The sequence below is a fragment of the Phoenix dactylifera genome, chromosome 11 (genome assembly GCF_051530095.1).
Source record: "Phoenix dactylifera cultivar Ajwa chromosome 11, Ajwa_hap1_PhDact_Kaust_v1.1, whole genome shotgun sequence".
Lineage (NCBI taxonomy): Eukaryota > Viridiplantae > Streptophyta > Magnoliopsida > Arecales > Arecaceae > Phoenix > Phoenix dactylifera.
In genome coordinates this window covers 5,907,494-5,933,567 of record NC_143200.1, presented here as the reverse complement: position 1 = coordinate 5,933,567, position 26,074 = coordinate 5,907,494, and the positions used below count along the sequence as shown (strand labels likewise).

At 37.9% G+C, this 26,074-nt stretch overlaps 1 protein-coding gene across 18 annotated transcripts; it reads left to right on the top strand.

Annotated features, from left to right (window-relative positions):
- Nucleotides 1-909: 909 nt before the first annotated feature.
- On the top strand, nucleotides 910-20,492 carry LOC103720748 (uncharacterized). 18 transcript variants are annotated; one of them, XR_016397768.1, is made up of 8 exons: nucleotides 911-1,037; nucleotides 1,126-1,221; nucleotides 1,305-1,532; nucleotides 11,618-11,731; nucleotides 12,580-12,844; nucleotides 15,633-15,761; nucleotides 19,017-19,056; nucleotides 19,850-20,492. XR_016397768.1 is itself a non-coding variant. In XM_089926037.1 (5 exons), exons 1-5 carry the CDS (start codon nucleotides 1,005-1,007, stop codon nucleotides 20,279-20,281), a joined length of 492 nt encoding a protein of 163 aa, XP_089782163.1. In that variant the 5' UTR covers nucleotides 910-1,004; the 3' UTR covers nucleotides 20,282-20,492. The 18 variants fall into 18 exon arrangements, 2 of the variants coding, with proteins under 2 accessions (XP_089782163.1, XP_089782164.1); XR_016397757.1 differs by lacking the exon at nucleotides 11,618-11,731 and having other exon boundaries at nucleotides 15,633-19,056; nucleotides 19,850-19,929; nucleotides 20,227-20,307; XR_016397760.1 differs by lacking the exon at nucleotides 11,618-11,731 and having other exon boundaries at nucleotides 12,580-15,761; nucleotides 19,850-19,929; nucleotides 20,227-20,307.
- The last annotated feature ends 5,582 nt before the right edge of the window (nucleotides 20,493-26,074 follow it).

The following is a 26,074-nucleotide window of genomic DNA, read 5'->3' as shown; positions in this document are numbered from 1 at the left end:
AAAATAGGTTGGATCCGGTCACCAGTCAACCCGACCTATTTGCAGCCTTACATATATGTAAGATGCACACACATATATATATATATATATATATATATATATATATATATATATATATATATATATATATATATATATATAGTTATGTATTCTGAGAATTGGACTACTTATTCTATACTAACTCATTGAGAAAGGAGTTAACAATACAAAAGCAATGATGGATTCAAAATGGAACATGATTTGCGCTATAAAATTTTTTTATAAATCAAATTAAATGTTAAGTTGGACGGTTTCAATAACTTATACTATATTTTGCTATGATCTAATTACAAAGCCAAGTGAACTTAAATTCACCTCTATTTTAAGGCATGTAGATCACAACACATTAAATAGTTTTTTTAATTTATTGCCTTATTATACATTTTACCACATTAGTGGAATTAATACATTTATTTTTATATTGGTTTGATGCATAGATTATCATTTTTATCAACCACCAAAATATATAAATCCTAATTATTAGGCATTTTTTTATCAGTCATATTCAATAGTTCCGATCTTCAATTTGGTTGATTGAGTTAATTACATTTTCCCACATGAAACTTTTACCCCGGTGACTTGCAATTAAATTTTCCCACTATGCAATGACACTTTTACCCCCAAGAATTGCACTATAAAATCAAATTTATATGGGAATACTTTTTTCCTTCTGAAAAATAATAAAGTGCCATCTTGAACTTCAGTCATCAACCGCTACATTCACGTTGAAATGGCCGCGTCTCTCTCTTTTTTTTCCTGTTCTTCCTGTCATTTTTTTTTTATTTTGCTGGCTGCGCTCACGTGTAAGTCACGTGAGGCGACCGGGTAAAAAAAAAAAAAAAAACGATTTCAGAAGAAATAAAAGCCCGGGCATGCAAGGCTGCTGATAAGACAAAAAAAAAAAAATCTTCGTTGATTCCGAGCCCCGAACCTCTTCATTAACCCAGACCTTGAAACCAGCGTTGATGCCTCCGATAAGAAGAGAACGATCGAAGAAGGCACCTCCAGCTCCACCGATGCCTCCAATCCCTGTTCCTCTCTAAAGCCCTTTTCCTCTTCTCAAGTTTTTCTCAACTTTTGGTGCAGGTGGGATTGAGGCGGATCGATGCCGCCTACGATGCACTGGTCCCGCTAGGGTTCTCGAAGGACATCGTCCGTAGAACTATAAGTAAACTTTTGAAGGTGAACTCCTCTGTTTTTACTATTTTTTTTTTCGTGAAAGATTCTTGTGAATTTTTAACGATACTTGGGGTTTGGGGTTTTAGGTATATGGTGGAGAGAATGGATGGGTTGTTGTCGAAGAAGCGTCGTATAAGATGGTCATTGAGACTATCCTGGACGAACAAGAGAGGGAGAGGACAGTTTGTGAAGAGAGCACGACCAATGGTCAAGGGAGAGAGGCGACTGATGACCAGGCGGACACCATAAATGGTCTAGGAATGGAATCTCCCATTGTCAATGATGGCGATGAGGAGGAGACGGAGACAAGAGAGGTGATCGCTTTAATCCCCTATAGTTTCCATCCTGCCTTATTTTCTGCTGGTTCTTGTAGTTTTTTCTTACTGCATTCTGTCTGTTTAAAGCTCTGATCCTCTTTGTTCACATGCTATAAAGTCATGCAATTAAATGCTTTATTGCTACGCTATAATTGTTAGGAGCCCTTTGATGCCATATAATGTGGGTACTGATTTACCAGTTTTAAGTCTGTAATAGCAGAATTTGGAGACTTTTTATGCTTTGATTAGAGCATACGTTGCATGTTCTAGTTTTAGTTTTTTTGATTGTTCTGTTCAATTTATGTCCTTGAAGCCTTGTATTTATGTAACTTGAGTGGGTCGTTTGCATCTCATGATACCTAATAAGACTAGATACAGGAAGTTTGATGCTTAAGCCAGAGGTTCTTGAGACATTAAAGCAAATGGAGGTTTTTTGGTAGTTATTTAGGTATATTTGGACTGTGGTATATGCATGTTCTGCCATTGTATGTATTATGTGCTCTTTTAGGGTTTCTTTTCTTGTGTTCCACAATCATTTTATTCGCATATCCTAATAACTGGGATGCAACACCTTGAAAGTGATAAATATTGCTCGAAAAGATGTATGCCTTGGAATTCTCCAAGTTTGGGTTTTTGTAGTTCCATACACTTGGACAGTTGTTGTTATGAAACACAAGTTACATTAGAACCACTACTTCAAAAGGTCTAGTTAACTTGTTCTGTTCTGACGCAACTGGTCCAATTGATAATTATGTAAAAGACTTAACATATCATTACATGGACATACATGTAATAGATGAATGCCTGTGAAACATCCAATAATTGTTTACCATCCAATAGTTTTTTTTTAATTTCTTTGCAATATACTTCTCGGTAGTGCGGATAGTGTAAATACAAACTATGGCCGGTTCACATTGTGAAGGGCAATAGGACTGATGAAAACCCAGTAAAGCCTGAAGTTTTACTCATTTCGTAATCCAATAGGCAAAATAGTAGAAACAAGAAATATCTGAAAATATCTTGAAAGCTCGAGCTAATATCTTCTAGAAGCTCTTGGAATGAGATTTCAAATGTCAAGATGCAATAAATATCGAAGATCAGAGAACAGAGTTAATGGCAGCTGTATCTAGCTATTTGGCTAGACATTGGATCTGGTTTACAACAATGCTTTTAGTTGTGTGTGTTCTGCTTGTGTGTGTCTATATATACATATTGTGTGTGTGTCTTTATATATATATATATATATTATATTTGGACTTATAATCTCTGGACCACCTTGACCTGTGGGCGCTCCTGCTTGGGCACCCACCTACTGCTTAAGCGCTAGGCAGTTCCTTGGCCACCTGTTTGCTGCCGGTAGTCTGTTAGAACATCAAAAATTCCTATCTAGTCCCTCAAATATTTGCCTTAATTAAATCTGAATTTATATTTAAGTGAAAAAATAAGTACACCTAAAATTCCTGAATTTTTTCCTCATCAATTCTGACATCTAAGATTGAACATTATAGGCTGCGGGAAAGAAATAGAGGATAAGGGGTAAATTTCAGGGGAATCACATCAGTTGTTAGTATACATCGTTGTTTCACCGATTGGTTACCCAAACCAATGATCCTATTATGTGCCTGCTCATGAATCAGTTGACTTTCGTCAACTATCTTCTTTATAGGAAAGGAGAAATCTATTCTTTTGTATAGTTCGGTATAAGTTTGCACAGCACATCAGAATAACCTCCCTTATATCCCATAAACCTGATCATAAAAACTTATGTCAAGTCAAACTAGATTTTGCAACTAGCAAAATGCTAAATAAGTTAAACTAAGAAATTCTTATTTCCACTCATACTTTTCCACAGTTCTTTTTCCAGCAGATATAAATAAAAAGAGATAAAAAAGGTCAATCAAAACTAAGCTGTGCAGTCTCCGGGAAGTGATGGGAGGAGTCTAATAAAAGAGATCCACATTTTTTAGGGAACACTCTTTTTTAATTCCTCGCATACTTTCTCCAACAGAGACTGACCTTTGTTCCATTATACCTTGTAGAAATCTGATGTGCTACAAGACTAGCCTGTTCCTTTTTTTTAACCCACAACTTGCTTTTCGATGCATTGGAGGGGGTCAGGTCATTGAGTACCTGTAGATTTAGTTTAATCAAAGTTCATCATCTAAGTTGCGGACCCCATACCCGTAGCATGTTGGTACAATGTCGATATGCCCAGTATAGGGGTCGATTTAGTGTACCGAGACTTAGTAAGCCCCCTATAATTGAGTCTTGATTCACTACCATATGGTACGGTACACCTAGTGTGTGGGGCGGTATGCATCGGTACGGTGAAATTTTGATCCTCATTTTGTTATTTTCTTCTCCTTATTGATATGTGGGTGTTTTAAGTCATGGAAGGGTTTTGTTGGGTCAGTGGCTGAAAGTAGAGGATATCTGACCTTATTTGATAGATTGAAGAGCCTTCGTTCTGTAATGCAGTGTCTGTGGAACTGTTCACACTCCAGAAATGGTCAAGGATAGCTCTTGCTTATAAGGGGTTACTTTTGAGTTAAAATTAGACTAAGTTTCTACCTATATAAAGGGACCTCTTAGTTTATCTCTTAGTTTTTGAGCAAGTAGAAATACTGAGTGCTTCTTCTCCAATGGCCATATGCACCAGTCATAGGAAGGTTTTATGGAGACGAGCTGAGATTAGAAGATATCAGATCTTATTTGATAGGCTGACGAGCCTTATCGCTGTAGTGCACTGTTCATGGAACTGTTCACACTACAGTAATACATGGTAAACCTTACTTATAAGGAGTTATTTTGGAGTAAAAAAATTAGATCATAGTTTTACCTGTATAAAGGAATCTCTAAATTTATGTAACTCAATCTTCTAAGAGTTGGAAATAAATAGTGCTTCATCGTCTCTGACAGCCATCCTTGGCTTCTTGCATTCGTTTCTCTTCTCTCTCCTCTTCCTCTCATTTATTTCTCTTCTTTTCTTTTCTTGATTGTTATTTTCATTGTTTATGTTGACCTTTAATCAAGTCTGTTGCTTTCCCAGTTTAATCTCATTACTGACATGCAGAGTTGATGTTCTTTGTGCTGTCATCATTTGGATTACTTTTTATCCATGAATGCCTCCATTGAAATTCGTGCATTTCATTGCTTGATTTCTGTGTGCCAAATTTTTTTGACAGCAGAGTTACCCTTTCTCTTCATAGAATTGTGCAACAGAGCACTTTACACTTTCTGCTGGAATTTCAGATAGTGCCTAGAAATCTATTTGGAGTGCCAATATCTTCATCCAATGGGCTTCCTAACCCTGTTTTGTGCAGACCCAACCTTAGGGCCGTGTCATCTCCTTTGTCAAGCATGTTTTGGAAGAAGAGGTTGTTTCTTCTTTGTCAAGCATGTTTTCGAAGAAGAGGATGTTGGCTATTGCTTGACCTTCTTCTTAGTTGCAGCTACCAAAATATAGATGATTTTAAGATACAAATAAACTGTAAGTTTTTTGGCTTATTCGTTCATGCATATAGCCTCTTTTATATTAACGTTGTTGATGCATCCAAATTTGTTTTATTTTCAAATTATTAGGAGGTGTTTTTAATGCCTTTTTTCTGGTCATTATTTTCTTTTTTAGTGGGTCAACATATTGTTATGTACTGTTCTTGCTAACAGTAACCATGGTATATAAGGAAACATGGAAGGTATCTGACTAGTCTTTATATTAGGGGAATTTAATCTCTTTTTGTTCCAGATTCATTTCTAAATTTGAGTCCTAATTGACGTAGGAAAACTAGCTAACTAAAGCTCTCTATTAGGTGCTTTAGCTAGCTGCTTACAGTCAGTTTATTTCAAGGGTCGCGTATCTGTTGGTGGGTGGTACGATAAGATGCTTGTAGTGTACCAACACATGTTACACTATGGCATACCGCTTCGGTACCTGCACACCTTTTTTTTTGTTTTTCAATTTTTGTTTTGAGGAATTATTTTATTGCTATTTTGTTTTTTTAAATGTTATTTTAATTCTATTTTGATGTTTTTAGGGATTATTTTAATGATCATGTGTGTTTGAATTATCAAATTGATTTAAAGTACAAAATGCGCACCAACATCTGGTTCCTTGTAAAGTGTTTATGTTGCTCTTATATGGGATCCTGATTATAATATGGGCCTGGGAACTAACTCCATCCCAGCTAATGTGCCCTCCCAACATCCCATAATCTGATCTTTATGTATAGCCACCCTGATATTGATCCAATGTCTAGCATTGGGATGGCCCTCCCATTGGAGGAAAGAACTAGGTAGCGAAGTCTAATATATAATCTAGCCGAGATTTTATTGAGAATAGTAGTCGCTTGAATATGATATCTCAGACAGCATATCTATGCAAGTTATACCTTGATAGTGCAAAATAGGACCCGGTTTACAATTCGGATCTAGATGACTAGATCTGTGCAGGAACACTACTCCGCATGCTAGATCATTTGTAGTAGCAACATTGTATCTTGAACCACCTCAAGGTGCTCGCCTCTTATATGAAATCGTATCCTCATGGGCTCTAGGTCATACACCAGTGAATCAACCAAGACCACAAGTCTGTGAGTCATTCACCCATGCCATATTCTTTGCTACCTCCTTGGCCACCATATGCATCATCATTCGAACTGTCATTATCATCATTGTTCGCATTGTGAGATGATTTGGGCAACCAGTCATTTGAGAGCTCATTGGTCTCAAAATCCGAGTGAACAGGCTCTTCATTCACTCTCTCCAAAAGATCATTAGTTCTCTTTCGTTTCCCTTTCTTGTTGACCTAAGAAATTGTTTTCTTTTCCTGGATGTCCCTACATATCTAGATTTGGTAGGTGGCTTGACTAGGCCTACCACCTTGACTAGCTCAACCTCCTGACTAGATTGGGTACCATGTGACCCCTTTTTAGTATCGCTATGTCAAATCTCTAGAAGGATGTCTTCGACATAGAGCCTTGCAATGGTGATTGGCCCCCTGATTTCTATGATTGCTTGGCTGGTTGTGAGCATGGCATGTATAGTTCGACATATTGTTCTGCATCCACTCAATCTCCCTTGCTATGAAACTGGTTGACCCAGAAGGCAAAAATCTGAAGTTTCCCTCCACTTCTCCTTGAAAACTTAAAAAAACAAGAGATAGAGGGGAGGCAGAGAAGGCATGGAAGGCCTTCTTTGCCCCCCCACTAATTATTGGCGCGGTATAGGCCCCGAAGCATCTTGAACCAATCAGAACTGGGCGGTTCTGCTCAGTTTGGATAGATTTAGGCCTCTTCAAGGCTTGTACTTAACTGACCATCCATCCTGCTTTGGTAACGAGCTGGTATGTGGGTCGGTGCTTTTTGAACCGGGCGGTTCAGGATGGTTTGGTTATCCCTAGTTTATTTCCTATTTGAAAGGGTGGGGTGTGTTGTGGAGTGGTGTAAACTTTGTAAGAAAGTGATTATTAAGAAAATAAGAAGGCTGAAGGACCCATTTCCTTTTCCTATCTTTTTGTTATTCTTTTTCTACTTCTCTAATTCTTTCATATTTTTCCTTGTCTCTTCTACAACTAAGCGAGTTATGCCCCTAGTATAATAAAATCCATCAGATCTGCCACTGTTTCAAATCTGATTTTTAGATCAAAATCAACATCTGCTATTGTCTTTTTCTTGACAGTAGATCAATGTTTTAGTTGGACACTTATTGCTGTATAGCTGAGTGAAAGAGGTTGAAATTTCTATGTAATTGAGTTCAAATCAGACCTGAACCAATACTTGCAGCATATTTGCATCTTGTAGCCTTTAAATCTCAATGAGGCTCCATGAAATTTGGTAGCAGAACATCACTGATACTTCATCAAGCATGTGGAGTCAAATTCATTCATCATCATGACCAATCTGGACCGCGATGAGCTCCTCCGACATCATGAAGAACCGATGAAGCAATAGTCTAGTTGCAATGCAATATTGGTAATGTTGCACATAACTTTGGTGGTATGAAACAACACTTGGAGACCCATACAAAGCAATTTAGCGAGATTATCATGACATTGAAGCAATTAGAGAAGTGCAAATCTTTTTTATTTAAATCTTCACCAAATATAGAAGTCAAGCATGCACAAAAACGTCTGGGAAGAAGTCAAGCATGCACAAAAATCTTTGAAAGAAGTGAACTTTCATGCAAGAGTGATGGAAACCATGTTTGGCCAGCCCATTTTGGAGAAGCCCATTTTGGAGTAGCCCATAATTTAGTCTAAGTCAAAAGTCTAGCCAAATAGTATTTATTAGCTATTAACAGATAGTGATTGTTATGCCTTAATTATATGTTCATGAATGTAGAATATGCGTTTAGGGTTTCTAGGCTTATTAATTATACTTCATGCTTCTGTCTCCTAGAGTTTTTGACAGTAATTATTATCTTTCTTTGGAATGTTGTGATGCATTTATATGAGTTATACGAACGTCATGTGGAAATGTTTGGATGCCGGATTCTACTATCTGGCAATAACAATACCTTGTGGGAAAGAGTTAAGAAAGAACCAATTGGTTAGGAAGATTTTTAACATTCCCAAGAGTCCATCGAATCTCTTATGCCTAAAATATCCTTATATGATAAAACACCTTTTTAGCTGAATAGATTATCGGAAAATAATGGAACCTGACTCCCATTGGCCACCTATGATCTCTATAATCTCCTCCATGTGGCCATCCTTCACTCCAGAATTTTTTATATATGGGAGGCCACAAGCGCATATTGTCGCTGGATAAAATAAAATCATGGAATAGAGAATGTATGGAAAATAAAGAATTGGTTATATAAATTTATTTCTCTTTGAACATAGTGGTGGATTCCACTTGATTTCTCCCTTCGTCTACCTCCTTTTTCATTATATCAATCTCTTGTTCCTTTTTTGCTTAACGCCTTATTTTTAGTTTTTGGCATTAGTGTATCAATTCAATCTTTTATCCTTTATCTTCTCCTGTTCAAGAACGCAGTTTATTTCTAGAATCATGATTCTAATGAAAGTGAGTTCGATGAACTTCAACGTTGAGTGACTTTCTATATGAAGAACGCTTGGCTAGAATAGGAGGAAAGATCAATGAAGGATTCTAAGAACAAGCAAAAGGTTTTCAAGATTTGTCTCGAGAAAATTTGAGCCAGGCTATCTCCATTCAGGACAACTGAAGTTTCTTCAAATAACATCATATGTGGTTCATTCCATGCAAAGTTAAGATCAACTTAAGGGCAAAGAACCGATTAAGGAGTGACTGAAGTTAGAAATCCACCTCCAAGGCCTCTTATTACGTAACATCTTGTCCTCCAAATTCTCTTCCAAGGGCTTTTCCACCTCCCTCTTTAGTTCTTGAAGTTGAAAGAGCTAATAATGCTTACGAAAATCCTTTGAAGCCTCAATGTTTAGATGCTAACATACAGGATTGAAATTTGATATTCTAGATTTCGATGGAAAAATGGAACATTAAGTTTTTTAAGATTGGATTTCATGTCTTGAATATTTCTTTGATTGGCATCAATTGTTTGGGATGCAATGTTTAATTTGCTTCAGCTAAACTCATGGTTTCAACTCAAATTTGGTGGCAATGCCAAAGGGAGCTAAATATACAATCTGGTAGAGGAAATACTACCAAGTGGTTGGAGATGAAACAACTAAACTCATGGTTTCAACTCAAATTTGGTGGCAATGCCAAAGGGAGCTAAATATACAATCTGGTAGAGGAAATACTACCAAGTGGTTGGAGATGAAACAATTACTTCAAATCCATTTCATATCTATAGGTTATATTTAATCTCCAGACGTGTCTTTACGATCTTGCTAAATAAGAATATCAATTGGTCGATTGCAATTACTTGCAGCTCGATTTATTCCTACAGATTCTATTTAATCATGCGACGTTACTATCTTGTTCAATATAAGTATGACTTGGTCGGTTCCTACATTGGGAAGTTCTATGACTTAGTTTCCTATACCGAGACAATAGTTTTTGAAGAAATCTTTTGTGCTTGGTATTAGTATCAAGCTAGATGGTGATTGCTATATAGCTGGTGGCAAACCATGCCCTACCTTCTTGTTTCCAAGGCTCTTCAATTCTATACAGTTGGTGGCAAATCCTGTCATACCAGGCCACGGCAACTTACCCTGACCTCAGCTGTCTTAGCATGCGTTGATGTTTGTCAATGTATCTAGATATGGCATGCCCAATCTCATCCACCAATGGCAGTCGGGGCAAGTCACCAATATCCTTAAAGGATGAGGTATTTGCAATATGCTGGACATAGGGTCTAGAATAGTTGTCTTGTCGTCTTCATCAACTCCTTGCAGGAAGTTAGATAGGATTTACGGAAGATTGAAGAAAATTTGAACTAGTATAAGAAATGTTTGGTGTTGTAGAAGAGAAGATGAAGTCATGTTAAATGGATATACATGGTACCCTGGTCTGAGTAAGCTTTATGTCAGGGGAGGGATTTTACTATTTGCATAAGGCTAGAAAGGATGCACAGAAGAAAACTTTGACAAAAATTATAAGCTTTTGAAGCCACTTCTAAATTGGGAGGTATAATCTTTGCTAGAAAGAAATGTCTAAGGATTATGTGGCTAACCTTAGAGTGGCTTCTTTATCATGCTTGTCTAATTTATACGTTAGACAAACACAGCAAAGAAGCCACTCCAGGGTTAGCCAAGTAATCAAACATTGGCTGGAATGCTTTCAGAGCATTTGGCTTGAAATTGGCAGTACGATATTGTGTTTTAGTTTGATCTATAGTCTGGAGGCATCCAAGTTAGCTGAAATTTCATCTATACACATTTTAAGATATTTAGTTTAATTTTAATGATTTGGATTTGCTAATTGCCTAGTGTATGATAAACTTTCCTCACTACTTATATTGTTCACATTCATTTTGTACTTGCTTGATGCATGGACAAGAGACCTCTAAAATAAATGAGTTTTAGTTCTTAGAAATTTTAAAATCAATAGTGTGGAATTTTAGTTTGGAGGTCCATCATTGAGTTTCATTGGGAAGTATTTAGGGCGAAATGCTCTCAAGTGCATTCTGGCCTAACTCTGCATGTACGCACACACATTTTGAATAATACTATTCTTTGTTACTTGTGTATATATATATATACTTACTATTTTTCATTAGTTTTCATGGGAAATTAAGTTTTGGAAAGCATTTAGGCTCTTATGTTTGATCTTGTTGAGATTCCTCTTAGTCCAAGCCACTAAATTCTTTAAAACCTTACATCATCTTTCTTAGTGTTTTTGGCCATCTCAAGAAGCAGCAATGAGTTAACCTTTTCTCTCTATTTTCATGCATTGACCGATAAGGGTCTTGTTCTCGCTAAATGCGTTGTTATGTTTGAAACAAGGTTCGTCGTCGCAGTACCGGACTATGTATTGGTAACATCTTGGTACAATGTCAATATGTCTGGCATGGGGGGTTGTTTGGTGTATCGATACTCGGTACACCCCTTGTACCATGTACCAGTTTAGTATTGGTATGGTACGGTATGCACGCTATGCATTGATATGGAGTGGTACGATGCTACCATGGTTTGGAAAGTAATGTTTTCATAGACAACAAAAGCATAGCCCAAACTGCGGCTATGATGGAACATGGCATCCCCTAAAGTGGCATAAGGATGGTTTTTTCAGCCCTGCCAAATAGACATTTGAAGAACATCAATCATATAACTTGTTTGGAAGGTATGGGTGTCTTCGTGGAAATGAAAGATCCTCATTGTTTTGTATATTTCAATATAGTCACATTATTTTCAATGTCCAGATATGCTTATTCAATTTCACCAACCTAATGCATATAGTGACACTCCAAATTTCAATACATATATTATTTGAACCTTATCTCTCACCTGTAATCCATCTGTCAGCATCATATAACCCCTTTCTTAAAGAAATTCTCTTTGAGAAACTTCTAATTAACACGCATGCATTTTGGTGTCATGAAGTATGATGATTTGCTTTATGCTTTCATTCCTGCACATATATATCAGCAATAATGCATGTTAATATATGCATGCCTACTTCTATGGTTCATTTCCCTAGTGACTATAGCCTATTATTGGGTCCATTCGGAGCATTACAAATGGGCATTAAGGAGGGAGGCACCACGAAACTGCAGCTGACATCATGGATTTCCACCAGTAAATGAAGAGAATGGTACCGTTATAAAAGTTGGTGTTTCCAAATTGGTGAATTTTCTGGCATGGATGGCTTAATCTATTCACTTTGAATTTGCATAGTGAGGCTTAACATCTAGGTACTCATGGTCTCACATAACATGTAGAACTGCATGCTCTTAGATCAATTGCGGTTAATACAGTACCACTCAATTAAGAATTTCTTTTCAGCGGTGAATCTCCATCATAACCTTGCCTCTGCATCATACTATGTACTTGTCAGCTCTACTGAATGCTTATAAAAATTGGGTTTATGCATTTTGCCAAGATATGATACTGGATGAAATCATTGTACTTTCTGCTTCAATAAGCACATGGTGGTGAATGCATGGTATTAAATCGTAACAACCTTGTAGAAGCAGGGTCTTCAATGTCACTAGATGGCAAGGTACAAAACTGAGGTTGTGAAAAATGAATTAGCAAAATGGAAAACCAAGTGTACACGCTAATCTGAATAATAAACCAGCATATTTCTCCTTTTTGAGTATATTTGACAGCTTAAGATGATAGACTAGTCTAATGAGACATAAGTGCAGGATCCTTTTAACTCATCCTCTTTTAACAAGCTTATATTTATATGAGAGATGGTAGCATGATAGTTGTGCAATATTGCAATCTTTTGCATCCTTTGTCACTTGTGAGTCATAATCTTCTGAAGGTTTAGAATGTTTCCTAAATTTTTTACATGAATCTGCAAAATGAACTTTTTTATTTAAATTTTCTTTCAATTGTCAGTCTGCATAATGGTTCTGTCATTAATTACTTTTGTGATTTCAAGTGGAGGTGCTTCTTTTTAATTACAAAATATTTCATGATGAACTTTGTTAGGAGCAAGAAAAAGCTGAAAGAAGCATGAGGGATCAAAATGTTGGTGAACAATTTGTTGAGATTGGGCAGACAAGTTCACATAACGATGCTGTGCCCCGTATGGAGGACAGGCCTAGGCCCAGAAGGCCTCCCTGTTATGGGTGGCTGAGTGAGGAGGAGGACTGAGTGGCTGAGCTCTCTCAACTAACAAGATACATATCCTGTGGAGGACTTGAGAATTGAGAGAAAGAAGGAGCAGGCATAATGAGCAATCATAGTAGAACATGTATACCTATCTAAATATCGAATGTGCTGACATCCTAGAATAGGGACATTGTGCTTTTTTTTTTTTGTCATACATGAAGTAGAATTCAAAAGGCTTTGGAATTTAATGTGAAACTTCAGGATGTGCTGATACCAGGAACCAATTTGAAATGTCTAAGGCTAGAAATTTGTATGCTATAGCTAAGTCCAATACAGATCATATAGGTCCATTACTTGTTTATTAGATTTGAATAATCAACATGAAAAAGAAGTTACATCGAATGTTAAAGGAGTAACATCTGTTTTGGGGCACTCCTATTCTTTACAATATACTAGTTTAGGGGCACTTGCATTGCACATGGAGTCATTGTTTTATTTATTGATTGTCTATGTGAGTTGTTGTACAAAAGAAATCTATACAAAGCATGGTATGCCGTACCGTACCGAACCGGATGGTATCAGGCGTACCATACCAGTTCGGTACTAGTGGCATACCGACACTCGGTATGCCCAAAAAAACCGTGCACCGTACTATACCGATACTATGTTAGTGTGGCACCGGTACGGGATCCGGTACCGAGACGGGATCCTTGGTATAGAGGATTTCAATTTATATAGCAGTATAGTTTAATGCTATTAATCAAATTAGGTAATTGATCAATCATAATATTGTATAAGTTGTTCTTATTTACTGCAAACCTAGGGCATGAGCTTATTTTTCTAAGAGACTGAAATATCAACTTAGTAACTTGATAATATACAATAAATCAAATTAAATACACTTCTTATATGGTATAATCTTTGGAGCAATGAAACATAATTACATTTTAATTTGGGCTGATTTGAGAGACATGTGAGATATAAACTAATGCTTCCAATAATTCGACTGATTAGGAAAGATTGGGTAAGATTGAGAAAGTGATCTATAGTTCTCTTTTCACATTAAGTGTGATGGGAGAGCTGTATACAGAATGGTGTGTTGTTTAGTAGATTGGTCTCGAATCAATTAATCTTAAGAGAGAGTAAGCTAAATAGGTAACTTATCACATATATAACTAAGATTAAGGGGATAAATGTAAGTAATTTTGAGCAAACTTCATCCGAGATTAGCATTAGGAGGTCGGGGCTTTTATGGGAAAAAAACTGCCGGAAATAAGGGTTTATTACGGTACTCCAGTGAATTCCATATACCTGTTTTGCTTATTATCATTCAATATAAAATGGATGCACTTAGGATGACGGGCCATTGCCGGTATTTAGCAGAGGTTGATATGTCATCTTCCTCTCATGTCTCTGCCCTAGATTACAGTACATCAAAGTCCTCTCTCGCATCTGCAGTTGTGATTGCTTCTCTGTTGCCACTGCCTCTTTGTTGAGCTAGTTGTTTTGGAGTGACACCACCCACTACCAAACAAACTTAATGGAGCGGGTGACCTTGAAGTTGTACCCAAGGTTGACGCTATTTAATGCCATTGGCTAAATAGACTCCTTAGCAAGGTTCGCTGTACCGATCGGTACCGGTCGGTACCGAGCGTACCGTACCCGTACCGATGGGTACCGGTATCGGTACACCAATGTCGGTACGCCTGGCGTACCGCATACCGTACCGTACCGACACTCGGTATGCCTATACTAGTGCGGCACCGGTACGGGGTTCGGTACCGGTACAGCGAACCTTGCTCCTTAGTGTATCAACACTTGGTCGCTCTCCATATTGAGTAGCTGTTCATTATTGTACAATATGTGCCCAGTATGGGGCATACGTACTGATACTGCACCTTGGGAAAGATCTTCCATAGTGAGAGAACATGATAGGACCAAGAGGAGAACTGATATCTGCCATTTTTTCAATATTCTTATCAAGGAATCTCCTCATCCAACGGTCCAAATGAAGGATCCCACTAATCCAACTAATAAAATTATTTCTTTCCTCTCTCTTCTTAGTTTGATGACTTTGATCATCATTTATAGTTTATACATAAAAGATGCAAAGCAACTGTTTGGAATTCGATTGCTTACTAATTTCCTTTTGATACCCGTTTTATAGGGATGAGTAGGATTTCTGTAACTTTTTTCTAAAGATAACATAAGAAAGGTACCATAGCATAACTTAGGCCTTGAAAATGCCTTGACAAAGCCAGTTGGTGGACCCTTACGTGGCCTAGACGGGCATCTAGGTGCCGAGGTGACTGCTTCAGAAGGAAAGTACTCCAATAATTAAACAGGCATACCTATTCCTATATATATATTATAGGCATGTGTACACATCGTGTGGAGATGGCTGTACTGGACCTATTTTTAAGACTAAAATAATGTCCAGATGTTGTCAAATTTCACAAGATCCTACAAAATACATTGATCAGATCATGATAGTATGACATAGGCAAATGAATTTTTTTACCTAGAAATTGTCAACCAAACAACTAGCATAAGATGATAATATTACCATTGGTCCAACACAAAATGAATACATATCATATTTATTGGCCTCCCAGTGTTGAAAATGTGTTGGTACATGATTGACTGTTGTAGAGTTTATGTGAGGCATCCATACTTGCTCTCAATTTCTATTCAACGGTCTACTTGTTAAATTTTTTTGGATTTGTTGCTTGTTCCCATCTTTAGTTTAATTGCTTTCTTATTCCCATCTTTGAATAATAAAAATTGTTTTCTGAATTTATTTTTCAGAACATGCTATTTTGGATTTTATGTAAAATGCTTATTAAACTTTTAGCTGTCCTTTTTTGTTGCCTTATCCCCATAGCTTATTAAACTTTCTCTTTGTTTTTTGTTTTGTGTTATCATTATAGTTTTTAAGGATGATTCTACGGTTACCAAAAGGGAATAAACACAGAAGGCAGTTGTTCCATTTAGCTCGAAAAATGATTTTGATCTCCCGCTGGAAAGAGAAGAAAAATTGAAGACAATTGATGTTTTTGGTGATGATCTTCCACTACCCCTAATGTGATTTTTTAAATTTTGTCAGACATGAATATTTTATGGCATGAAGTGTATTACTATGTTTTAATTCAAGCTTGACTTCATGCAAGAAGACTATATTGTAAACTAAATACATAGAATGGCTTATGATTACTTAGCAAATGTACAATTTTTAGCAAATACTTCATGTCATTTATTTAATTTTGTTTTGTTTTATTTTTTAAAGAACTAGAGTGGTTGGAAGCTTGGTAAAAAAATTAGGATGGGGCTGCGACTGAACCTAGGTCTTTTAAATCCAACAAAAGATTTTACCAATTCAAGTAGTTGCCATCCTCCATCTTAGATGTATTGTTGGTTCTTACATTTTTTTTGTTATTCTTAATGTGATCGTAAGTGTGTATGCAAGGTACGCCGTACTAGCCTGAATTGGGTAGTACGAGATGCACTGTACCGTATCAGTTCGGTATTCGGTATGGGTAGCGTACCAACACTCGGTATGCCAAAAAAACTCTGTAACATACCGTACCGACCCTGTGCTAATGTAGTACTGATACGGGGTTTAGTATCGAGACAGTGAACTTTGTGTGCATGAAATGTCTTGCTGATATTGTTAGTCTTAATTTGATGGTAAATGATCTATATTTGTTTGACTTCTTAACTTTTTCATTTTTGGACATCCTAATGGCAAGTATCACATGTTATAGATGCTGCTAAATGTTTTATGTAACTTATTTAGTTTGTCTGTTAAATAGAGGGGAGAAACTAAATCTTGCTTCACATTGCCTGATCTATTAATTTTCTATTTTTTATGAATATAGTATATTATCCAATTTCTTTGGTGCATTTATGGCAAGGTTGTGAAATATCGAGGATCAATACTATATCGACCAAGGTGGGTACGACATGCATTATATTGAGAATTGTACTAACAAAGGGTATTGATTACACATAGAAACACCTTAAACACCCTTGCTATGTTCTTTTTGGCCTCCAAACTCTTATTTTTGTTTTTTTAACCATTTATTCTTGTCTAAATGCCATGTTTTTGCATTAAGTTAGATAGGAGTATTGAATTAAGTGCCCTAATTAAGGATTATTATGTATGTGCTAAAATCATTAACTTGTAGAAATACCACATTACATTGCATGTGTTAAAATCAGCAATTAAATGAAACTAAACAAAGAAAGAATCTATTCATAATATCATTTAATAATAGTGGCACCTGCAACAAAAATCGCTACTATATCAATGATCACGTACTAGGCACTAGCATACTTATCCATGCTTTTATCATTTTTTAAATTTTCAAACTTTTACGGCATGTCTTGAAGTGCAAGTTTGTCGCATTCACTTGAAGTATTCACCTTGTTTCTTTTGGTGCATTAATATATCTTCTCTTCTCTTTGATGGTTTAGCAATATTCTTTAAATATGTATATATATACACATATTTGCCAATTAAAAATGGATAATTAATGTGAAATTTATTATACTTTCAAGCAATGGCTTAGGTGGAATCCGAGCATTCCAACTCACACCTATTGTGGATCAAATTTTGGCAGGATGTGCATATCATTAGTACAAAATGGTTGTAGATTGAGCGTTCTGGTGTGAAAACCTTGTAGCAATCATCCTTTATCTCATTTCCACCTTCAAATGGTGAAAAAAAGAGAGAATCACCCTTTAACTCACTTCTCAAGTGGTACCTGGTCATATTGCTTAGATTGAGAGCTGTTTGGGTCAATTCACTCTGAACCAACCACAATCTGCCCTCCAACCACTTGATCTGACCCCATACCACTCGATCTATCATTGGTTCAGGTGGTTTATACTACTTTCATTCAAACTGATCTTCGCTGTATAGTAGCAGCTTTGGTACAGTATGCACCCATGTTTGCTGTACTGGCACCAGGGCCCCGGATCGGTTGCTCGGCGGCATGGGTCGGTACGGGCTTGCGCCGTGCTGGGCCGTACCGACATAAGAGAAGAGGTGGGGGAGGGAGAACGAAATAGAGGAAAAGAGAGAAGGAGGAGGCTAAGGGAGGCCGGCCAAGAGCCAGCGGAAGGCCGAGGAGCCGCTGCGCAGAGGGGGTGGAGGCCGGAGAGCCGCTGCGCGGAGGGGGTGGAGGCCGGAGAGCCGCTACGCGGAGAAGGCCGGGGAGCTGCCGCGGAACATAGGCCCAGAGGGGGCCTTGTTTCGAACGAAACATAGGACCGCAGGAGGAGCCTCTTTTCCGCAGCTCCTCGGCCTTCGCCTCCTCCCCACAACGGCTCCCCGGCCTCCACTTTCCTCTCTCTTCCTTTCTCTCCCTCTTCCTCCCCCCTCCCTCCCCCGCTCTCTTTCTCTTTTCCTCTTTTTTCTTTCTCCTTCTCCGTCGTCGGTCTCGTTTTCATTGCCGGAACCGTTTTGGTCCGCCATTGGTAGGGCTCAGGATGCCCCAAACCGGGCGGTTCAGGATGGCTCCAACCATGGTATGTACTAAAGGTATGCGCCGAACTGTCCGATACCTTGATTTATTGACAAATGCACTATCCATGTAGTTACATGATGTTTGTTCTCTCATACTCATTATGATCGAAAAGTGGCAGCTGCGTAATAAAAATGTAAGAGCCTAACATTTTATATGTTAGTACCTGAAATCAATAGCTGCCATTAATTTAAAGTTGCTTATACATGCCCAGCTCTAGTGACCTTGACTGGGATGTGCCAGCAGGAAGAAAAAAGCACAAGACAGGTTGTTCAAATATTCAGACTACTTCAGAGATAAATAGTTCAGCTAAAAAGTGGTTTTTCAAAGCTATAATCACAAAACTCCTCAATATCACGGACACCAATAAACAGTACAACATTAAGATAGGGGTAACCAAAGATTGGTATGGGACACCTTAAGCAAATGGAGTGCTTGCATGCCAAACATTTGATGACATATAAATTGATTTGTTTTTCGCTTTTATTTGACCAGCAATGTTACTTCTCTCAGCATGTCTAAAATCTGCAATAATAATGCTTTCAACATTATTGGGTATGGAACTTCAAATTTTTATTACCAGCACAATTTCTGAAAAGTGGAAATAGGATATTGAAGAGATCAAAGAATATGTTATAGCAAGCTTGAGCGTTGGCATTTCAATTAAGCAACAAAATCCTTCATAAATGACCAGCAGTTATTCTGATAAAGCAGCTATTCTTTAATTTTCATACTGAGAGCTGTAAAATGCATGGATGACACTTCTATTTTTTGGCAAAGTTACAGAATTTGCAGAAGCCATCAAGTAGAAAGCAGCGTATAATAGGTCGGTCTTCCTAACTGGAATTCTAAATATTAATTGTATGCTTCTTTTTTTGCACATGTTTATTTTTCAGTTTACAGTGCTTGGTTATTTGTTCTGTGGATTCCTTGATGGCATTTGATCTTTAGTGTTTGCACTTGCAACTGTTTGGTCGTGAACTTTAAAGTTTCCTTTTGTTTATCAGGCAGTTTTTTTGCGATACTTCTTTTATGCTATATGATGATAATTGCTTGCTGTTATGTAAATGTTTTGTGTTCTTGCGTTCTAAACAAGTGTCATAATATTTGTTTTCTTGGTGATTGTTACGTGTCAAACCTTGCATTTTTGTCTCTCCTTCTGAGTTTTTTCCCATCATAATATCTACATTATCCTCTTTCTTAAAAGAAAGGGGAAAAACCGGTCTGATGGTGATTGTTCTTGAGAAACGTTACATTCTTTTTTCCTTTGCTTGCTGTCAAAAGATTTTAGATTGTTCTAGCTACTTTGCGTCTTGGTTGTCTAGAAACTGTTGTCAAAACGAAAAATCTTCATTGTCTGTTTAGAAACTATATCCTACTCTATAGGATTTTGAGAATCTTAATTTCTAACATGTTGCCAGAGAATATTATACTCCATTACCTGGTGCCACATTTATGAGGCAAAGAATAAATAAACAGTTTGGTTAGCTTTCTGCAAAATATAAAAACTGGGCTAAATTGTTAGTCTCTTGAACATGAACTTGCTTTCTCACTGATTTATAGCTTTGACCAGAAATTAAGAAATAAAGCTGTTTTTTTTTCTTCTTCCTTTTCACCAGGAAACTGGAGAGGCACATGCAGAAGTCATGGATGTTGGGTTTTCTCTTTCGAAATCCATATGTTTCAAGACCTTGAGAGGGCACTTTCTAGACCCTTGTCTCTTAGATTTCTCTTTGCAGTATATTTGATGTTTGATGGGTTGGAAAAGAAACAAATAGTGCACAAAATTTCTATTTGCAAAATTCTGTCTCCTTCTTAGTCGAAAAATGCATTCTTAGGTTTTTTTTTTCTTTTTTAATTTGTTTTTCCAGGTTTGAGAGTACTTCATCAAGCATGGAAAAATGAAATAGTTGTGGCATGATTTTGATTGTCATCACGTCATTTGGTTAAGTACTCTTCAATTCATTGATTTGGATGAATGTGCTTTTTTTCTCAGTTACAGCGAGATGCAGCGCGGATCTCCAGTCTTGAAGCTGCGCCTTTTGTTTTGAAGCTAGTATGTAATTGTCAAATAAAACTGGCATAACTAACCAAAAGTGGTTTGAATCTTGCTCACACCTGTTTGTTCCTGAATCCTGACGTTGTGCTTTTAATAATTTGAAAAGGGCAAGAGGAAATCAAGATCTCCTACTAAACATAATGTATAGACTTTCAGATAAAGTGGTTTTTTCATTAATGAAATTCTTGGCTGATCTTTGTCAAGCAACCCTCTAGGTTCTCTTTACCTATTGAGTTCTCTTGCTATGTTTCTCCTAATCGTCGTTGTGGGGTTCCACTCTTATTTCTGGTGCATGTTAAAGTAGGCCAAACTGTTAGGAGGATTGCTTAGAATTTCTGTGACTTGTGGAACATTGTAAACTTAGATATATGTCATTTTATATTAACATATTTTCTTGATTTTATTTCTAGGAACACTTGACTTTGCAGTTTGCCTTTTCTTACAGTTAATGTTATTTATGTAGAGTTTTGTGCTTGACATATCAGCTCAAATATAAGCTTATTTTTGATTTTTGCTACTTCCTGTTTAAGGATATATCGCATCTGTTTGTTTCCTATTATCCTTTCTTGCCTTTTATTTGCTCCTGTCTTCCTATGACTCTTTTCTATGTTGCATTGTATCTTGTAAGAACTTTCCCCTCATCTACTTTCAATTTTAATTCACCTTGTTATTCTTCTCTTCTTATCCTCACTAATACGATTCTGCGACTTATATTCAAATATATATGTATTGTATAGATGTTTGTTCTAACTGGCTTTTAAATTTGAAAATGACTATATGCATTGAAGGCAACAAAAAGCAACAACATTATGAAAACTGATATTTTTTTCTTTTCCATATTTGTTTTGTTTCCGATGTTGCTTAACTGCTCTAGTTTTTTCTTTGTTTTTTCGTATAAAATTACAGAACTTTCTTATTTGATTTAAAATTAAGTTTGTGTTCGTTAGGTGATGATTATGGCTAAAACACCAGTTGGATGCTTAAACTTGACAATATAACTATGTGCGTCATAATATTTGCTTGCTTGATCTATTTATTTACTTGTATAAACTGGACTGCCCTTTTCCATTCTCATCTAAATATTATCCAATTTTGGAAATGAAAATATGGATTCTGACATATGTTCACTCCAATGGTACTTCTACTATTTCTAAATATACAGTAATAAATGTTTACCAGTGATTGATAGCAAACATCAATTAATCCAAGGCTTTTACCTGCACGTTCCTCTACATCCTTTGACTTGTAAAATAGGTATTCCTAAATAATGGCTTAAGTTATAGTTCGTATTTTAATAAAATTTTCAGGTCTTGTCTCTAGTTCCTTCTACTGACTCTCACATCTTCCATTTTTCACCTTTACAATTCCTTTTAGTTACTTGAAGCAGGGCCAGATTCTGGTGTGGGTGCAACAAATCAGATCTCTCAAAAGATTTAGAATAGCAAAAATGCTTGGGGAGCGGGTGCAAGGACAGAACCTATCTCAACATCTAAAGTAAATGTTTTACAAGGTCGTAGGCAGCAAACTGGTGGCCAAGTACAGTCCTATGTAGGATCCCATAGGTCGAGGCAGTCCAAAGATCGTAAATTTAAGAAAATAATAAATGTACTGAAAAAGCTTAAGAAGTAACTATAATCCAACAAATGAAATATAATCAAATAAGATGTAGTTTGTAATGAAAAGCATAAACTTTCCAACACTCAACACCAACCTGGAGATCAACTTCACCTCTATATACATGCATACATATGTGTTGGGATGCGCGCACATGTTTGTATTGTGTGTGTACGTATAAATAGATGGCTGGATGGAACTCAGGCAACCCTGATGACTTTAAAATGATGCTTGATGCACAACTCTGGTTTCTTCTATAGGTGTCAGAGGATCTTTGTTGAGGACGCTAAGGGTAGATTGTTTTTCAGGCAACATCAGACAAGGTAATGATTTACCTATATTTTTTTATGTATTGGAAAGTACTTTCAGAATTGGTTACCGATCTTTTTTTTGCATTACTATTTTTTTGGATAAATTGCTAAGATCTATCCATATTTCCTATAATTAATACTCTTTATCTATATATATTATAAATAATATAATATAACATAATATTTATAAGTTACATAATATGCCATATATAATATGATATAATAATATATATATATATTATTATATGATATAATAATAGTATAATATTAGAGTTAGAGATATTGTAGAAATAAAATAAAAAATTATTCTACCTACTAAGGGAAAATGACTTGCCCACTTTTGTGGTGGGCAAGACTTCCACTCCCTCCCCCCACCCAATTCCATGGTAAATGTTATCCATGGAAATTAACTTACCTACCTAGAGAAGCGTAAGAGTAAGTCAGTTAATAAAAAATTTAGTTTCCCACGATATTTACCCACCACCCTGAAGGTAGTTCATGGAGAGATGTATTGAAATAACACATGCATGCTTGTTAAACAAACGCGGTCAAATATGGTTTTGGTTGCAAGTGGGTTGCGATTTACTATATCCAGAGGTAACAACACTTGTCGCATGACATATAAATCACGGATATTTTTACTAACCTGTTACAATGTTATATAGGCAGGTTATCTAGCAAGCATAGCTCGCAGCAGACTTAGCAGCCCTAACACCTTTAAGGTAGGATAAAATGTTACTGTACAAAAATAATGTCCAGACATATAAATGAATTTTTTAAATTTCAAATTATTTCCAGATAATAACATTATGCTTGTCATATAGAATGGAAGATGATTTTCCTTCAAAGTATAAAAGCAGTAGTTCAATCCATACAAGCTACAAGTTCGATGGCTGCTTGAATTGGTGGAAAAATTCAAGAATCAAGGAGCTCAGGAGTGAAACCCAGACTTGCCCTGAAATTCCTATTGGACGCCCTCTGCTTAGTTATATGGTTAATACTTTCTTTTTTTTTATGGTAGGATTTGCACTGCTCAATTGATCCAACCAGCCGATAAATTTCAGTTGATGAACCATTATGATATAATTGTTGTTTGGTACAAGATATAAGTGCAAAGAAATTTATTTGCTGCTCCTGCAAGGATTAAGAAAGCAATTCTGACAACTGACTAGTAAAGACTCATTATACTGATTTTGTCAACTGATATAGGTTCACACATTTACTTATATTTATATTGAATTTACAAAACATGGTTTCATCATTCATATTATTCTTTCTCGCAATTAACTATTCTGTTAGTATGATTTGTCAAAATGGAAATATTGTAGGGCAAGCATCATGATTCATGATCGCATGAATCCAATAAAGGTTACGGTACTTGATAAGCGAGAACATGTTTTATGTGAACCAGTGGAAGTTAGAAATGACAGCAGAGCTTGATAGGTTTTTTTTTTAGTAAAATGGTCGCTCACGTTAATCTGGTGTGATGTGAGTGCAATCAACTGAGTCAAGATATAATACGAAAGATAGGTGCAAGCACAGTGGATTGTGCAGTTCAACTAGGCTTTCCACTTCCTACAGCCTAGAGGATCCCAAAAGACCTCATCTGGAGTGTGATCAATTTGCTAGGAGAACTCGGGAGAGAGTATTTATTAGCCATGCATTCCAGCCTAAGCTAAAGAGAATAGGCCTTGGAATTACTATATAGCTATTCGAAGAACTTAAGCTTTAACCTTTGTCCAATTGATTGGCGAGATTAATTTTAAATCATAATAAGGAATTTGCATCTAGATTCTGTTTTGGTCTAAGAAACTGCAGTAATTTCCATGAAACATGGATTTGAGAGGGCCTGTTGGTCATAAGCACCATCATTAAGAAACTTTGCTAGCAGGTTGGATGATAAACCACATCCTTTATACTAGTGTTAAGCACATGCTATGCAGATGCTTGGGGACCGCAATGGACATCAAGGGAAGATGATGGGATGGACTTTTCTCGAAGTTAAAGATAGTTATTGTTGCTGGAAATTGGACCCGGGGGCCGCCGTGAAGCCGGGGAAGGAGGAACTCCGCTGCTACAGGGGGCGGACGGCGGTGCGCCGGCTGGCTGCGTCCTCCGCTGCGGGGGGGTGTGCAAGTCCTGCAAGGAAAACCGGTGGCCGGGCTCCCCGGCGCCGGCCCTCCGATGCCTAAGTCAGAGGGGACAAGTATGTGGAGAGAGCAGGGAAGAGAGTATATGGAGAAGACAGCAAGAACATTTGGATAAGTTAAAGAAGACGAAGAGGATGATGTCCTCAATTGCGTCTGTGCTTCCCGGTGGGTTCAGTCCCAGGGATCTGTTTCCGTTTTTTGTTGTCCTCCTTCCCTTTTCCCCCCAGGTTTCCTTTTATAGGAGGATTTTTGTTACCTGGGAGGTGACAGGAGGTTTGTCCTGTTTTGTAATAATTGGGCACGATTTGGCCCATTAATGGCGTAATGGAGAACGGGACCGGATCAGACCGGAATCAGGGAGTTGTCACGGTCGATCGGACCTGTTGGAGTGGTTGAACCGCCGGCTGTGGTGGGCCTGGGGTCCGTGGATGGTAAGTGCATTTATTACCGAATGAACCGGCGGTCAGGGAGAGCCATACGTTCTGATGGTTCAGTGATCCGGAGATCGTCTTGGGCCGTGTTCATTAAATGACTGAGTGCATCGGAGACTTGAGAGAGTCTCGTGCATTAATGGCAGGTCGTGCCGAATACCTGCGAAGATCTTATGCCTTGATGGCTTGGAGATAGTGGCAGGTTATAGTGGAGTTGTCAGGTCCCTTAGAGGGTTAGGTGGAAATTGGATATTTGGCTAAGGCATGGGCTCGGCCTGCTGTGCTCGGCCTTCTGGTCTCGGCCTTCTGGTCTCGGCTCGCTGGTCTCGGCCTTCTGGTCTCGGCTCTCTGGTCTCGGCTCTCTGGTCTCGGCCTTCTGGTCTCGGCCTTCTGATCTCGGCTCTCTGGTCTCGGCTCTCTGGTCTATGAGCTCGAGAGCGGAAGAGCTCGATCACTTAGGATGAGCTCGAGAGCGGAAGAGCCCGATCACTTAGGATGAGCTCGAGAGCGGAAGAGCTCGATCACTTAGGATGAGCTCGAGAGCGGAAGAGCCCGATCACTTAGGATGAGCTCGAGAGCGGAAGAGCCCGATCACTTAGGATGAGCTCGAGAGCGGAAGAGCTCGATCACTTAGGATGAGCTCGAGAGCGGAAGAGCCCGATCACTTAGGATGAGCTCGAGAGCGGAAGAGCTCCATCACTTAGGATGAGCTCGAGCTTGCTGATGGATTTGGGTGCTATAATTACATTTGTGGGGTGGTCCATTTTTCCACCAACACTACCCCCCGACTTCCGAGTCCGAGCTGCTTTTTGGCTCGGGCGAAGGAAGTAGTTCAGTCATCGATCGTCCTGGTGCTGTGAGCGTTCTTACACCAAGGCGACTGAAGACGCTTTTTCTGCTCGGAGTCCGTTCTTTGGGGACGTCGGCAGAGAAGAATCCAAGTAAAGATAAATGAGAATGTAAAGACATTAAATGAATGGGTACCTTGTACCGTGTGCGTCCTTGCGCCGAGGCGACCGAAGACGCTTCTCTGCTCGGACTCCGTTCTTTGGGGACGTCGGCAGAGAAAAGTCCAAGTAAAGATAAATGAGAATGTAAAGACATTAAATGAATGGGTACCTTGTACCGTGTGCGTCCTTGCGCCGAGGCGACTGAAGACGCTTCTCTGCTCGGACTCCGTTCTTTGGGGACGTCGGCAGAGAAATCCAAAAATAGACAATATGGAGACATTAACGTAGAAACATTAAGTAAATGGGTACCTTGTACCGTGTGCGTCCTT